Source organism: Lichenostomus cassidix, chromosome 8, assembly GCF_008360975.1.
Source record: "Lichenostomus cassidix isolate B80296 chromosome 8, HeHo_3.0, whole genome shotgun sequence".
NCBI classification, from domain to species: domain Eukaryota; kingdom Metazoa; phylum Chordata; class Aves; order Passeriformes; family Meliphagidae; genus Lichenostomus; species Lichenostomus cassidix.
Window position 1 is genome coordinate 3,783,436 of NC_139489.1, and position 14,892 is coordinate 3,798,327.

Sequence of the window (14,892 nt, forward strand, 5' to 3'; positions counted from 1 at the left end):
ATGCAAATATGTGTGTTTCAGCTGCCTGCATGCTTTAAAGAAATGTAGATTTATTTTACTTTGTGTTCAAATTCTAAGGGCAAATAGGGAAACTGAGCCATGACTAACAATGTATTAGGCAGAGCATTTTTTTTTTATCAAATCCACCCTGGCCTTCAGTCAGATGTAACATATTAAATGGAATAAGGCATCTTACCCATAGACATAACAGTCATTAAATAAAATTATGTAATGATACATGAATGTCTGTGCCCTAAATCAATGTGATAATCAGTAGAAGAAGCACGTTTATTATCTGCATGTAAAAAATATTGAAATGGGTTTGTGTATTTTTATCTCCAACTGCAAATTAAAAACATCTGAAAATTATCATCATTCATAGTACCATTGGCATACTGATGTTTTAAAAATTATTCATCAATGTAAGTAATTTAAATCCAGACAGACGGGAAAGATGATCTTTTCATCTTTTGTGTTACAGAACACGTAGGAAATGTGGCTGCCTGTGAATGTTCTGTGATTTGTTTCAATACAGTAAATACGTTTTGCCAAAAAGACAGAGAAGCTACAAAGTTTTATGAGTGCTGAGCGTTGTTATTCCATCCAAATACTCTCTAGTGTTGCTGTTTGAAGAATATGTTTCATTATCTTCTCCCCGTCTGCCACTCCTGTTTGGTATTGCCCAAATACATGATCTGATATGGTTTCTGTGCTCCAGCACAGAGCTCCTGGAGCAAATCCAGAGCAGTGGGAGAACCCTTTCCATTTTTGTACAGAAATTGCACTGGGTTTGCCAGTGGCTTAGCCATCCTGAGTTTAGTTTCAACTCAAAATTAATGGTTTCATTAGGAGTCAGTTTACTTCGTGCATTACATATGATTTTAAAAAAAAAATCTTACAGTAACTTAGCTTTGATCCCTTGGGAATAATCAGATTTTCTTGTAATAATATGTGGTGCTGTGAGAAGGCATCTCCCCTTTCTGTAGCTTCACCCATGCTCAGCTCCTGGGGGCTGAAGCAAAAGTAGCATTAAGCTTTGTGTCTCCTTGAGACTAAGAGTGACAGTGAGGAGAAAATCAAGCTGGGATGAGCTGCTCCAGCAGGAACATTCATTATTTACTCCATGAGAGCTGCTGCTGCAGATGGATGGTGCCACATAATAATTTGGCCATGCCTTTAGCTGACCTTGGCCAGCACTGACATCCCCAGCTGTCCCAGCTTCAGACCATTCCAAGAGTTCTTCCCTACATCCTGAAAGAGGATTTTCCCTTTATCTGAGTCCCACACTCTGGAAACCCACATTTGTTTATTATGGTTTATCATAGTGGTTCTGAAATTCAGAGCTACACTATATTACCAGTGATTGCATATGGTTTTGCTGCATTTTTTTGTTAATCCCTGTAGAGCCTTGCATCAAATGTGTCTAATTCTCAGAAATACATTCTGGGAAACGTTAAATAACGTTCCTGATTATCGTATTACAGTAATTCCTAAAAGCTGTAGGCAGGAACAGGAAGCTGCACAAAAAAGAAAGCCTCTCTCCAGTGAAGTTACACTAATATCATTGTGCCTCTGTGCAGAGCCATTCAGCAGCAGCCTGTAGGAAATCCACTTCCCAAAGCCAGCCCATCTAATTCTGCAGCCTGCCATCGTCAGAGCAACGGGAAGTCTAATCTCCATGGAAAATTATCAATTCAGGACTTACTATGGAGTTGTGTATTGAGCTCTGCATTTGGAGGGAAACTTAATGGGGAGAAACACGCTGTACAAAAGAAGCACAGTCTGCATAAAAGCCACTTTTGTGGCTTAGATGGGAGATTACTTTGCTCTTTAGAACGTGGTTCTTACCCCAAGAACAGCACAGTAACTACTCAGTTGAATGGACCTCTCAGGAACAGAGTGTTGTGTGCAGAAATGTCAAATCTGTCTGTTCCCAGCATCTTTGAAATCAGCTCTGCCCACACAATGTCTTCATTTGTCTTGATGCAGACAGAATACCCACCTGCCTGGTTTTGTGTACCCTGATCTTTCAAGGTACCACAGCAATTTGGTTTCTTGATTCCTTTTGAAACTCTATATTATCATCTAGTTACTATCTTTTTTCTCCTGTTTTTCCTCTCTTTCCTCTCTTTTCCTCTCCTTTTGCAATCTTCAGCTCTAAAAATCCTCATCCTTCCAGCTGCTGTTCTAGAAGTCAGTCTTCCAGAAATAGCTATGATCTCTTAGTAGGTAAATGAGACATTTTGTAGATATATTACATTTTTGTCCCTTACTGGTTGAAGATAAGAGGCAGAAAGGCCCAAGTTCCACAGGTGAAATAAGATAACTCTTTGCAGAGCTGTTTGTTGTATTTGGTTGTTTTCCCTTTGTTCATGCTTGGCTTTGAGGATGGATAGTGATTTTCCAGAAGGGGTAAAGAAAATGCTGAAAAAGACAACTGCCATCTTCAGATGATTTATGTTTAATCCCTAATTCTGTCTTTAGATTGTGTGGGGAGTAATTGTGGTAAAAGGAGAGGGAGGGGGAAAAAACTTCCTAGCTGTGTTCCTACCAAATGTGTTAAACATTTCATATTATTGACATTTTACATTAAAGCAGGAGTTTGAACAGAGGAACAAACACAGCTCTGTTGAGCTGCTGCCCAGCTCAAAACTTGCACTGGCAATCATTCATGAGAGATTCTCAGGAAACCTTCAAAACATTTGTGGCTGGAGCATATCTCCCTGAAAAAAATTGTTTAGTTGTCCTGAGAAATGTGTGCAGACAGTTAGGAGCCCTCAAAATGTGTCACACCCTTCACGATGCCATCAGCACTGTCAGGAGAGCAACAGTTCATTAGAATATTTGTCTATCAGCTTTTGGTGGTGCTTTGGTGGCCCAGTGCCATCATCCATCTTGGAGCAAGTGCTGTGCTCAGTGAGAAATGTTCCTAAAAATCTCAGTCAGCTCCAGGATGGGCTGCTGGAACTCTTTAGTTGGGCTGGTTTTAGGAAGTGGAGAGAGAACAGCAATTTATGGACAAAGCATGGGAGCTCAGTGAGCCTCAGGAGGTAATACCAAGCTGATTGTGCATCCTCTTATTTCTATCCCTTTTCTGTTGCACCAAGACTCTGAGTGGGCTTGAAATATTAAAGGTTGTATTTGCAGGACCTGTTCCAGTCCTTCAGCTGGCTCAATAGGAAGTGGATAGAGTCCAGAGAGAAATTCCTGATGGTTACAGGTGACCTGTTCTGGCTGTAGGGTCTGGAGCTGTTGTTCTCGAGCTGAAGACACAGTGCTGAGCAGGGCTGAGAACCTGAGGGAAGTAGTGTTGTGTCTTTGGAAGGGGATCACAGTTCAGGAAGTACTGCTTCACTCCAGATAAATCCTAAAATTGACATTTCAGATCTCATACTCGGTTGGTTGGTTGTATTTCCCAGGAAATCTGCAGAGAAATTCAGGCTGCTCTGTGAAAAGGGGCATCCTACAGGTTTGCCTTCATCTCTGCTGCTGCAATCTCTTTCAAGCTTTCCATTTTCATGTGAACAGCTCCTACAAGGGCTTCTCACCTCTTGCAGTATCACCAAACCCACCTGAGATAGCCTTGTATCCTTCCATGCATCCAGGTTCTTCCTCTAAACAACAGGCAGCATTTTTTGTAGCTTGCCTAGAGCCATGTTCTCGCTGATTTGCAACCCAGCAATTCAATCTGGGGACAATCTCTCCTCACTTCCTTTGTGATTAAGTAGTTTAAAAGTTCCTTGTCTTCTGCACGACAACTGATTTTAAAAATCTACTTGTGAAAATTTAGCATCTTTAAGACTTCTGAACAATTTGCTTCAATTTGGCCATTAGGTTCAAATGTTAAGAAGGAGAATTGACAGATATGTAGATGGAAAGATATGTGGATGACAGATCCGTAGATGGAAATAATTGTGTGGCTACTGTTTTGGGAGAGGGGCCCAGAAATAATCAGTGTTTCTTGGCTGCAGTTCATTTTTATATCAGGACCAAAATACAGAGAAATTTCATCTTCCTGAGTAGTTGTCATTGCTTTCTCGTTTCATGGGTGTACATCATCATCTTGATACTGAAATGACAGAGATTTTTAGAATGTTAATAGTTAAACTGGATATTTGAGACTAGGAAATGTTCCTAGGTAGGTTTATAGTAAGAACAGAGGCACTCTCCAATCGTAATCCTGAACCAGAATGTTGCTGTATTTATGCTGCTAATGGAGTCTGTAAGAAAAACAACCAAATATTAGTAATTAATAATAAGTAGTCAATAAAAACTGGCTGCTAATGGGGCAATAGGAATGACCTGTCTTATCACCAGAGATATTTAATTTGAACCCCACTTGCCAACTTGGTCAGCATGCAAAAACCAGAGAAGACGCTTCGCACTACCACCCCCTTCACTTGCATCCCCAGCACAAGATGCTCATTTTGTGTGGCTCTCCAGCACACTTATTTCATGAAACTCCTCACCATCTGAGCCTGCCCTTTCTGATCAGTCAGCCAGGAGTAAAACCTGCTGTAAAGGGCACGGAAATCTATGCGGGCTTCACCTCCACAATTGAGAACATCTCGCCTGCAGCTCTGCGCGTAGCAGGTGCCTCGCAGTGATCAAAGGGCTGCCAGGGTAAAAATAGTTCTTCCTAACCCAGAGTTATGTTTTGTGAGTGAGTTCATCCCCTGCAAGCCCAAGAAGGTGCTGAGTGTTTCAGGAGATGCTCTCCAGTGATTAGTTCTGCTGGGGAGCAGATGTTAATATCTTCAAATGGGATGCAAATTTACTTCTGGTATTTGCATAATGTTATTCAAAGGCATTAGAGCCCTTGTTGCCTCACACAGTAGTGGACTACACCAGAAATGCTGTTTGCTGCTGTCTTGTCCCCCTTAAAATGGGAAGAAAAAAGCGATTTGCAGCATGGAGTATTTCTGGAATACAGCAGCAAAAAAGAAAAAGTGCTTTCAGTTCTTGTCGTGGTTCTCTCTGTGGGTTGATGAAAGCACATCAGAAGTGACTCTGGGCCAGTTCAGCAAGGAACACACTGCAAGATTCAAGGGGTTTGTGTGAATTGGAAGCTTTGTCTGCTATTTTATTTGTTTCTCTCTTTTTGTTCTGACAAAGACCACTTCTTTTCTTTTCCTTTCCTTCCCTCTGCGCCTGTTCCTAATGCAGTGGTAGAAATAGAAAGCAGGAAACGCTGGTTCTGATGCTGTGAGAAGAGTTGTGCTCACCTGCCTTTCCATAACATGCCCTGTGACTTTTGTGTGGAGTATGTGAAAAAAGGGGAGTTATTTTTGCTTTCAAGACCCTCCAAAATCGTGCCTGGCACTGTGAGAGGAGCTTTCCATGAAGTCAACAGCACTTAATTCTCCTTTCCCCTCTTTCCTGTCCCTTCCTGCTCTCTTTAGCCCTCTTGAGCATCAATATTTTACAGACACCATTTGCAATGTGGGGCTACAGGCATGCTTGAATTAGCTCAAAATAATACTGGGAAGCAAATCTCAGGCATTGACCAAAACCCTTTGACTGGGAAGACTGCACACAATTACTGCAATTAATTTCTCGTTTAGGCATCTGAAGGGAGAAATCAACTGAAAGGAAGAAGCAAGAGCACACTTCTCATGCAAAATGCTCGGGTCTGCTGGAAGAGCAATTACTCAGATCAGTGAGAAATGCAGGCCTTTGCCACATCAGGTGTTTGTGCAGATAAGTGTTGGGTATGAATCAAAGAAGTCTCTCATTGTAAAGGCTGTCCATGCATTGTTGGAAGTGCTGCTGATGATGAGGAGCTCCTCCTCCTCCTCTTCCAAGGGTGTGGAGTCCAGTGGCACCTTAGGACACCTGTTAATTCAGCACATCTGCATATCTGAAGGATATTTGAGGACAGCTCTAACAAGCAGACCTGACATTTTGAAAAGCTCTTTTTTTTTCCCTGAAGGCGTTTGAAAAACTGACATCTTTTGTTCCAAAGGGATGTTCTCCCTCCCTCTCCTTTTCTTCTCCTCCTTCCTTTTCACTTCCCTTTGCAATCACCTCAGGTTCAGCAACTGCCTGAAGAATGGCCTGGTGTGTGTCAGGTTCACACATTAATTAGTACAGATTTTCTCTGAACTAGCTGTGATAGATCATTCTGCCAGCTTCAAGTCTGCACGTGAAAATTGGCATAGGTAGGCTTAACTCACGGTGTGTGAAAAGCAGTTATTTACACTCAGTCATCTCCTTTGATTACCTTCAGATTTTTCAAGGTCACAAAATGTATTTGCTTCTTGCTGGGGATGATTTCAGCAGCATTTATTTAATCATTCCAGAGGATTTCTCTCACGCTCTCGCAGTGCTTATAGCATTCTCAGCGCTTTATGTGGGTAGGAGGTGGGGAAATGGTCTCTGCAAGCTCCAGAAATGCAGCAGTTTTGGGGAATAAGAGACAGCTTTCCTTGGCATGGAGGAAAACAGGTTGTATTCTGGATTTGTTGTGTGTTCCTGCACTCTGAAGCAGGACAGGGCAGTGGGATGGGGCAGAGCCTGGAGCACAGAGCACACCCAGCCCTACAGATCCACCTTTGGGCTGTTTGCCTCATCCTCAGCATCGTTTTGATAAGCAGTGATTAAAATCCTATGCCATCCCCTGGCAGACCTGTCTGTGCTCCTCAGTGCCCAGGGATTTGCCAGCCTTCTGAGGGTGTTTTCCCTCAAAGTCAGCTCCTGCCAATGCTGCTGTAACACGAGTTGATTCTAACTTGGTTAAATTCAATGTCGCGGCGTGGTATTTGAATATTTATCAAACTGCGGAGAGTTAATGCAGTATGGCATTAATTAGCCTTTCTGCCTGTCTTGTTCCTTTTTTAGATGTCATTCTTAGTTTAATAAATTAGTTTCTAGAAATGAGCTAGAGTGGATTCCAGGTCCCACGGATGGTTTGTTTCCCACCACAGCCATGACGAGCACAGCGCTAAGAAAGCACAGGGTGTCAGCTGTGAAGCAACGCTGAAGAACACAGCTTTCCCCCCTCCCACATCCAGGAAATTCCCAAGAAAGTCTCTGTTAACAAATTGACACGCTTTCCTCGCAGCTTTAACGATTGTACTAATGGTTGTACAGACTCCTAATCAAACTGCGCAGGGCCGGCGCTCCTCGTTCTTCATGGGCCACTCATGTTGCTGTTTTAAATCCCATCACAGCTCCATTAGCTCAGCTCTCTGTTTGCAAGTGGTTTTCTCCTGAGCTGGGTAAAACCCACAGTTGTGTTCTGCTGTTGTGCTGCTGGGGTGGAACGACTCAGCCTTGTGTGCTGGCTGCAGTTTTGGCCTCTGAACTTCCAAACATCCAGACCTGTAAATTATGATTTAATTTCTTCATATATCCGTGCCCAGCAACGAGGATCAGTGCATGGCCAATGCTGGGATAGGAAATGGATAGTAAATAGTAATTTTCTGAAATAATGTCCCATTTTCTTCACCACTCAGCTGGGGTGCCATGATGGCCCAAGGCAGCACAGAAAGCAAACACTTCCTGTGGGTTTTGACTCACGAGGTATCGCTGCTCTCAAGCAGATGTTGTGAAAATGTTCTAAAAATGCTGTCAGGAGACATCTCTGCTCATTTTATTTTTGTTATCCCCAGGAAGCAGAACCTCTCTACGCGCAGATTAACAGACCTAAGAAATAGCATTGTTACAGGCTTGTGGTGCTCCAAGACTCAAACGAAACCCAACAACGTGGCAAGCCTTTGGCTTTCATGCTTTTTTCCGATTGATTTTGTCTGACAAGGAGAGAGATTGCCCTCCTGGACTGGCTCTACGAGTGTTCCTGATGTGTTTTTTTGGCAACCAATGGCAGATTCCTATGGCAGCACAAAATAAAAACTCTCCCTGCTTCTCATACCACGAGTGCAGCCCCATCCCCATGAGTGGTGGGATCCAGACTAGGAAATCTTATTCCTCGGTCTTCTTTTAAACATTTGTTACTTTCTGTATGCCACCTATAAATAATGAGCATCTGAGATTTATTGGTTAGTAGAGTTTTTTTTCTTTTTTTCTTTTATTTTTTGAGCAAAAAGCAGAGTCTGTATGTAGCAGTGGCATTATCATTCAACAGCCTTTGGGGCACAAGTCGGCACTTTTTATGTCACGGTGACATGTTTTTCATTGTCATTTTCATCAGGCTGATCCTGACCCTTTTTTCCCCCTATGTAGACATATTTAAACAACAACAACAAAACACTGGTGGTGTTATTTTTTTTCTTTTTTCTTTTTTTTCCTTTTTTTTTTTTTTTTTAATTTCTTACCCTGTAGTTTTGTATCAGTGACAGATCTAACAGCGAAACGCCTCCTGCGGAAATGATTCCCAACTTGAAACCACAGAATAAAACTCGGTTGTTTATCCATCCTGACTGAAAATGTTGCCAAATGGACCTTTAAGTTCTAGCACATCGTGAGGAAGAAATGCTGCTTTCTGTTGGAATTCTCATGCTGTGGGTAGAGAAAGGACTTCGAGTCCCACTGAGGAAAGACAAAAAGAGTCAGTATTTCCTAGGAAACTCTAAACAAAGTGCAGAAAAGGAATATTTTTATTTCTTCAATCTCTTGCTGCTGTAATGCTATGCAGACAAGTGTTTTCTTCTCTGTGTGCCATTTTTGATGAAAAAAAAAATCATTTGCCAAATAATACTGGTATGCTTCTGGTTTAGGAGTTTGGATGAAGCGGACTTGACAAATGGGACAAGGACGGCATGGATTTTGGAATAACAAACTGATTCTGTGATCAAAATTGTTCATCTTTATCACTTTTTGTACATCAGAAAAAAAATCAAATGGGATTTTTATTTTATAACTTGAAAAAAAAAAATCTTACTGTTAAACTCTTTAAATGTTTAAGGGGAAATGGCTTTAAGGAGTTCGAATGAAAATTGCCAGTTTTTTTGTAAATATAAATGTTATGAAAATTCTTTTACTAATGCCATTACACAGTAGGGAAGGTAGCAAGTTGCAGTGCTTGGGAGGTGTGGCAAACCCAGTTTGTGGTTCTCACGTCACATATGTTTTTTCACATGCTTAACAGTAATGGGCTGAGGCTCAAGTGCATTTGCCAAAAGCAGTCAGCTTGTCAGCAGCTAGTGAAATTAATGGGAACACATGATTTTATGGTCTAGCGTTATCACACGGACATAATTCCACTTACAAGAGATCACATTCCGTTGACATTCCTTTGAACCTCTGCATAGAAGTCATCCAAGTGTTTACACGCAGAACAAAAAAAGAATTTAAAACTTCCTTTTTTTACATTTATGAAGCAAAAAGTGCAGTGTTTGGGTTCATATGTTTAGCACATGATTTTCATAAAGAATCTATATATTTTTGCCCTACAGAGAATTGTTATACAGGTCAAATGTGTTTTCCTGATGTTCCTATGCAGTTACAGTATATTGAATTTAGTGGTTTAACACTAAAAAGAAAAAAAAAAAGAAGAAAAAAAGAAAAAAATAGAAAAAGGAAAAAAGGTTAAAGAAATCAAAGGATTAATCAGCTTTTAGGGTTATTGTGCAGATTTTGTTTTTAAATTGACACATTATGATTTACGTTTTTGTCATGATTAAAATAGGCCTGGATATATAAATGTTTTACTTTCTTTCATCTCTGTTACAAGGTAAAAATGGTTTAGAAGGCAGAATAACTGGGGTGGCGATTGTTGGTATGTGCAACCAAATCTCACAACATGATCCCATTCTTTTATTTTGAATTAGAGAAATTAGAGAAATATGCGTTGCAGAATGTATGTGAATGAGAAATTAGCTGTGAATAGACCTAACGAACCTGCAGAGAAGAGAATTTTATCCCCATCCACAGTCATTTGATGCTTGTTCCTTAGTCATGTGCAAACAGCTTTGTAGCAAATCTTATTTTCCCATTGGAAGATCAAGTTTTCAAACTGGAGGAAATAATTTAAAGCTTGGTGGATTGAGTGTTTCAGGATTCAAAGCAGAGGTAAAAGCATTTCCGAAGGACATTTCTGTCAGAATATTTTCCTGATTTGCACAGTGGTGCTACTTTCTTCCTCAGCAGCTTTTTTTTTTTTTGGGGTTTTGTCCTGCACATGGAACCACAAAGCCAGTTTTGGTTCATCACAGACATTGGAGGTTTAGTGTCATCAGTGCATTTCCAGTTATGGGGTGAAACACAGAGAGAAACACAGAGGGAAGAGAAGAGATTGATGCCTCAGAGGATCATGTTTGTAGGAAGCAGATCACTTACGAATAGGTGCCGAGGGAATGAGGCTGGAATTTTAGTGTCCCTCCTGGGAGACAGCTGTGCCATCACCACAGACCTTTGTCTTACCTTTGCCAACGCTCATCAATAAAAACAAATTCCGAATTGTCTGGTCATACAATCGTCCTTGTCGTGGCTGAGATGCTGAGCTGAGAGGGCTGGAGAGCCTCTGCACTGTACCAGTATTGTAGATAACTCAAATATCCAGCTTGTGCAATTGTTTAATCCCTCATCCTTCACTAGCACTAAATTCGTCACTTTAAATTTACAAACCAGGGAATCCCACCAGCCATCCTGTTGCCATCCCTCCCCCCCCTGTAGGTTCTTGATCTTTACCTGTCATGAAAAGATATTTTGATAGATCGTAGTCATCCAAGTGTCTGATGAAACCTTTCATCTGAATAACGTACTGGGCACCTTCTTTGCAAAAATGTTTACTCCGTGGTTTTCATTCATTTTTATTTCTGCATTCTGACACTTATTTTTTTAATAAAGATGAGAAAGATAAAATGACTGTTGCAGTACGTTTCTAAACCTACTTTAACTTTACCTCAGATAATGACCATTTGTTAACATACAAGGACACATTATTTTTAACTTTATGTGTAAAGCATTCAGCAACAACAACAACAGAAGCCAACAAATTTTTAGAAATTTTCCATTAATTTCTGTAACACACCATGTAATACTGTTATGAATAAAAACATTAAAAAAAGGTGTCATTTCAGTAAGTCTGTTTCATAGCTTGTGCTCTTCTGGGATAATTCTGCCAAACTTACAGTGCAGTGTTGGTGTCTGGCATGGCCTTTGGTTTTGATTGTGGAAATATTTGGGAAAGGAGAAAACCCTCAGTTTGGGGAATAACTAATCTTAAAACACTGAGTGTTGCTTATCTTGCAAATGTATAACTTGCTGATTTTAATTGCTGCATCCACATTTTTGGCCTCTATTTGGTTGTTTTAGGGTGAGGATCCCAAGCCAGGAGGTATTTGTATCACCTCCTGCAAAATCCCACATTCCTGGGACAGCCCACGCTGTGTGATGCTCCCAGAGCTGGTGTACCTTTGTGGCACGAGAAGCTGAAATTCATTTTTCTCACATTTTTCATTCAAGTTAGATTTGAAATTAAAGGTGTGCTTTAAACATGATGATTTTGAAGGCAGAACCCTCCCAGAATTTCTGGTAATGTGTGCAGAATTGATAATAAAGCTCAGCTGAGAAGGAATTTTACCTAAGAGAGGTAATGCAGTAAAATTTGAGGGTAAGAAATACATGTTTATATACGGGCAGAGAGAGAGGTGTGGATGTGTGCACATTTATTTTATTGTATTTCTACTTTTTGATGTCTCATCCCTTCCTCCTCCACCAGAAATGCCAAGCAGGTCATGCTGAAACATTCATTGCCTTTGTCAGTGACCATTGTTGAAATACTTGGATCCCACCTAAGAATAAAGGTTATTCTGCTGTGATGAAAGCATGGCAGTGTTAATGGCATTTGGATTTGTGTGCAGGTGATTGTATCCAGGTGTCCTTGGAAGGAAGAACCTGATCTCTGATTTTCAGCAAGGTACAAAGCATCAACTCAAAGTGAAATAAGCCACAGCTAAGCCTGGATTTAAACTAAAATGCACTTTTACAATGCAGGGCCAAATCTGGTCTTGTTGATGAGAGATTGGTGAAATTGGTTGAAAAATCAGGAAAATGTTGCACAGTTGCTGTGTGGACTCTGTGTGAAAATTCAGACTGAGCAGGTTTGAGATCTAATCTGGCAATGGTGAGGAACCTCAAGGAGGGAAGGAAGGACCTGTTCTGTGTGTTCAGAAGGGATAAAAATGTATTTTTACTGTGCTGTGTTTATGTACTGTGTCAGATTAATGCTGCTGGAACTGAAGCACTCATAGTCTCTATATTGTATGTGAGAATATCCAACTCAGATATGACCATTTCAAGAAATGGTCCCAATTTAACCAGTGCTAATTAAGGCCATGATCTCCTGCAGTAATGAGAATTTCTTTAGCAAACGGTTTGCAGAATCAGCCTGTGGTTTTGCAGGAGTGAGAACGCTGACAGATCTCTCTTTTCCATGTCAGTGACTTCTGGGAAAGCAGTTGCTTGTACAGTCTGGGAATATGCAATTTTCACTCCCTCACTTTGGATTAAAGGCAATGTTTTATGTGCTTTAATCACTACTCAGTGACAGTTGCTGCAACAGAGAAGGTAACCTCTTTCTGGCTGTTTTTTAGGTTGTGAAATACATTTTCATGCACTGTTTCCTTTTTTCTTTCTTTGCTTTCTGAAGAACTCCTGTCAGGTTCATATTTATTACTTTTCTGGCAAATGCTGTTCTCAGTCAGAAGAATACCATGTCAAAGAAATGAAAGGGGAAATCTGTTGGCAGTTTTCCTCAGAGGTTTGAGTCTCCTTCTCTACAATTACCCTCACTAAGCCAACGTGGGATGCACAGAGTGGTGAAGGAACAGTGAGAATCCATCTGACCAGCAGGAAATGGAGCTCCTGTTTCTCCTTCTGCTCCTGTTTGTGCCATCCTGGGACTCACTGCCTGCTCCTGGCTCTGGTTTGATGTCACTTCTGCAAAAGCTGTGATTTATGAGAGTATTTCTGTCAACATTCTTTTGCCAAGGTCTTCCACAAATTGGTCTTTTCATACTGATTTGCTTTTTAGGATCAACACCATTAAAAACCTTTGTTTTGTTGTTTTTTAAAACCTGGTGTAAAACTGGCATGGGGAAGAATAAAGGTGTGGGTTTGGGTTTTTTTAATGGTTTTACTTGCTGTCTGAATGTGTGGGGAAACTGAATTATAAATTTCAGCTCATGACAGTGAGGAATATGGGGAGATATCCTGATAGGATTTCCTGAGTACCTCTAACATGGTCTATCTCTTTCTAAAATTATCCTACTGGAGGCAGGAAATATCAGAGCTATTAGTGAAACAGCTCTCCAGCTATTAGTTTTCAGAGCTTTAAATAGTCTTATCTCAATGGATGTGTTTGCCCTGTGGCTCATCTATCACCCTAAAATGTTTTATCAGCACCTGGAAAAATCTCAATGAGAATAGCTTCAGATCTTGGCCATTCAAGGGGGTTTCAAATACATAATGGGGTTTTTTAAAGAGAAAAAAAAAAAGGTCTTTTAAGATCTGATATTATTTGCTGGCTTTTCAACCCTGTTTCATAGCTCCCGTAGCACCATTTGTATAAATACTCCTCACCAGCAAAGAAAGGAAATCACAATAGATTAAAGGAAAATCAGGTTAACAGGCAGCAATCTCTGCCCATTCAGCCTCAGACATTTGTGAAAATAAAGGATTAGGAAGAATTACTGCCACGTACTAGCTGCAAAAAAACCCTTTTGTGGCATCTTTGTCTTCTTTAACAGTTATTAGAGGTCTAAGAAGAGCTCTCAGTGTCAGAAGTAGCTATATTTGAAAGGAGCAGGAGTTACAATGCTGTGAGATACTGCATTTTTTGTAAATTTTGTACTGTTTATTTGGCATACATGGATTATGAGCATCTAGTTTGGAAAAGAATTTGTGTCTTATCTTGAGGGCTAATGGAGAGGAGATGGAGCAGAGTGGGGTTTTCTTTGTTTGTCTTACCCTCTGCACAGGACTTACAGAGTTTTCACAGCGGGTAAACTTGGGCCAGACTTGGCCTCAGTCATGATGAGACATTATTTTCAGTCAACCAAAACCCAGAAGATGAGAATTAAGTTCAACAAGGTGAGTTTTTTCTGTCCAGGTCCTTTCAGAGACCAGCCTTACCAGAAAACAAAATGGTTAGTAGCAAAAATGGTGATGCAACAGGGTCAGTTGGAGTAAACATCCAAAAACATTCATTGGTTGTAAATTTTACCATATATTTGCCACCTTATGTTCTTCACAATTAAAATTGGTGGGAAGCTTTCTTCTACCTTTGAATGAGTTTTTCAACAGAAGGAAATGCATTCTGAGTTCTAAATCAGGGAATAAAACACTTTTCTTAGAGGAGAAAAAGAAACTTTTTGAGAAGTGCACTGATAATTCTACAAACAGCTTCTTGCTGACTCCAGTCTGATCTTTCCCAGGGAGAGCCTTTCATCTCTGATGTGTTTCAGTTTTTCTTTTAACAGGAAACTGCTACTGAAAAAAAAAAAAAACCAAAAATAACATGCTTGGTGCAACTGTGTAGGATTTATTTAGAGGGAGCAAGGGCTCACAAACTTGGGATATGCACTCTGCAGAGGATGTGTTGCACTTGCAGGCTCTGTGTTCATGGCGGAAATTTGATTTTCAAGTGTGATGAACCTTTTTTCAGCAATGTAGAGTTGGTTTGGGATTTCAGAACAGCTCATCAGAAGGACATGGCTGCTGCAGTCACCAGTGGAGAAGGAGCAGGAATGGAAAAAAGGACACTGGTGGTGTTACAAGGCAACATTCCCACTGATCCACGGACCTGAGGAAGCAGAAAATGACCTGTGTATTGCTGTCATAAATTTTATGTGTTAGACCTAACTCTAATTAAACCAGGTTGTAAATTATGTGTAAAACCTGATCATGCCTTTAGTTCTCTCTGAAAAGTATGTTGAGGCGTAGGAAATTCTGTCTCTTGGGTCTGTGCTCCTGTTTTAACCTCACTTC

General features: G+C 40.6%; 1 protein-coding gene across 14 annotated transcripts in view; it reads left to right on the forward strand.

The window, feature by feature from the left end:
* The window catches only part of DAB1 (DAB adaptor protein 1), a 398,763-nt gene extending 390,005 nt beyond the window's left edge, over positions 1 to 8,758 (forward strand). For all 14 annotated transcript variants that reach the window (XM_085067478.1, XM_085067480.1, XM_085067477.1 and 11 more), the window contains one exon: positions 7,614 to 8,758. Coding sequence is in view for 1 of the 14 variants with exons in the window: in XM_085067483.1 (XP_084923609.1) it covers positions 7,614 to 7,658 (45 nt within the window). In the remaining 13 variants the exon portion in view is untranslated. The remainder of the gene's footprint in view (positions 1 to 7,613) is intronic.
* Positions 8,759 to 14,892: the final 6,134 nt, after the last annotated feature.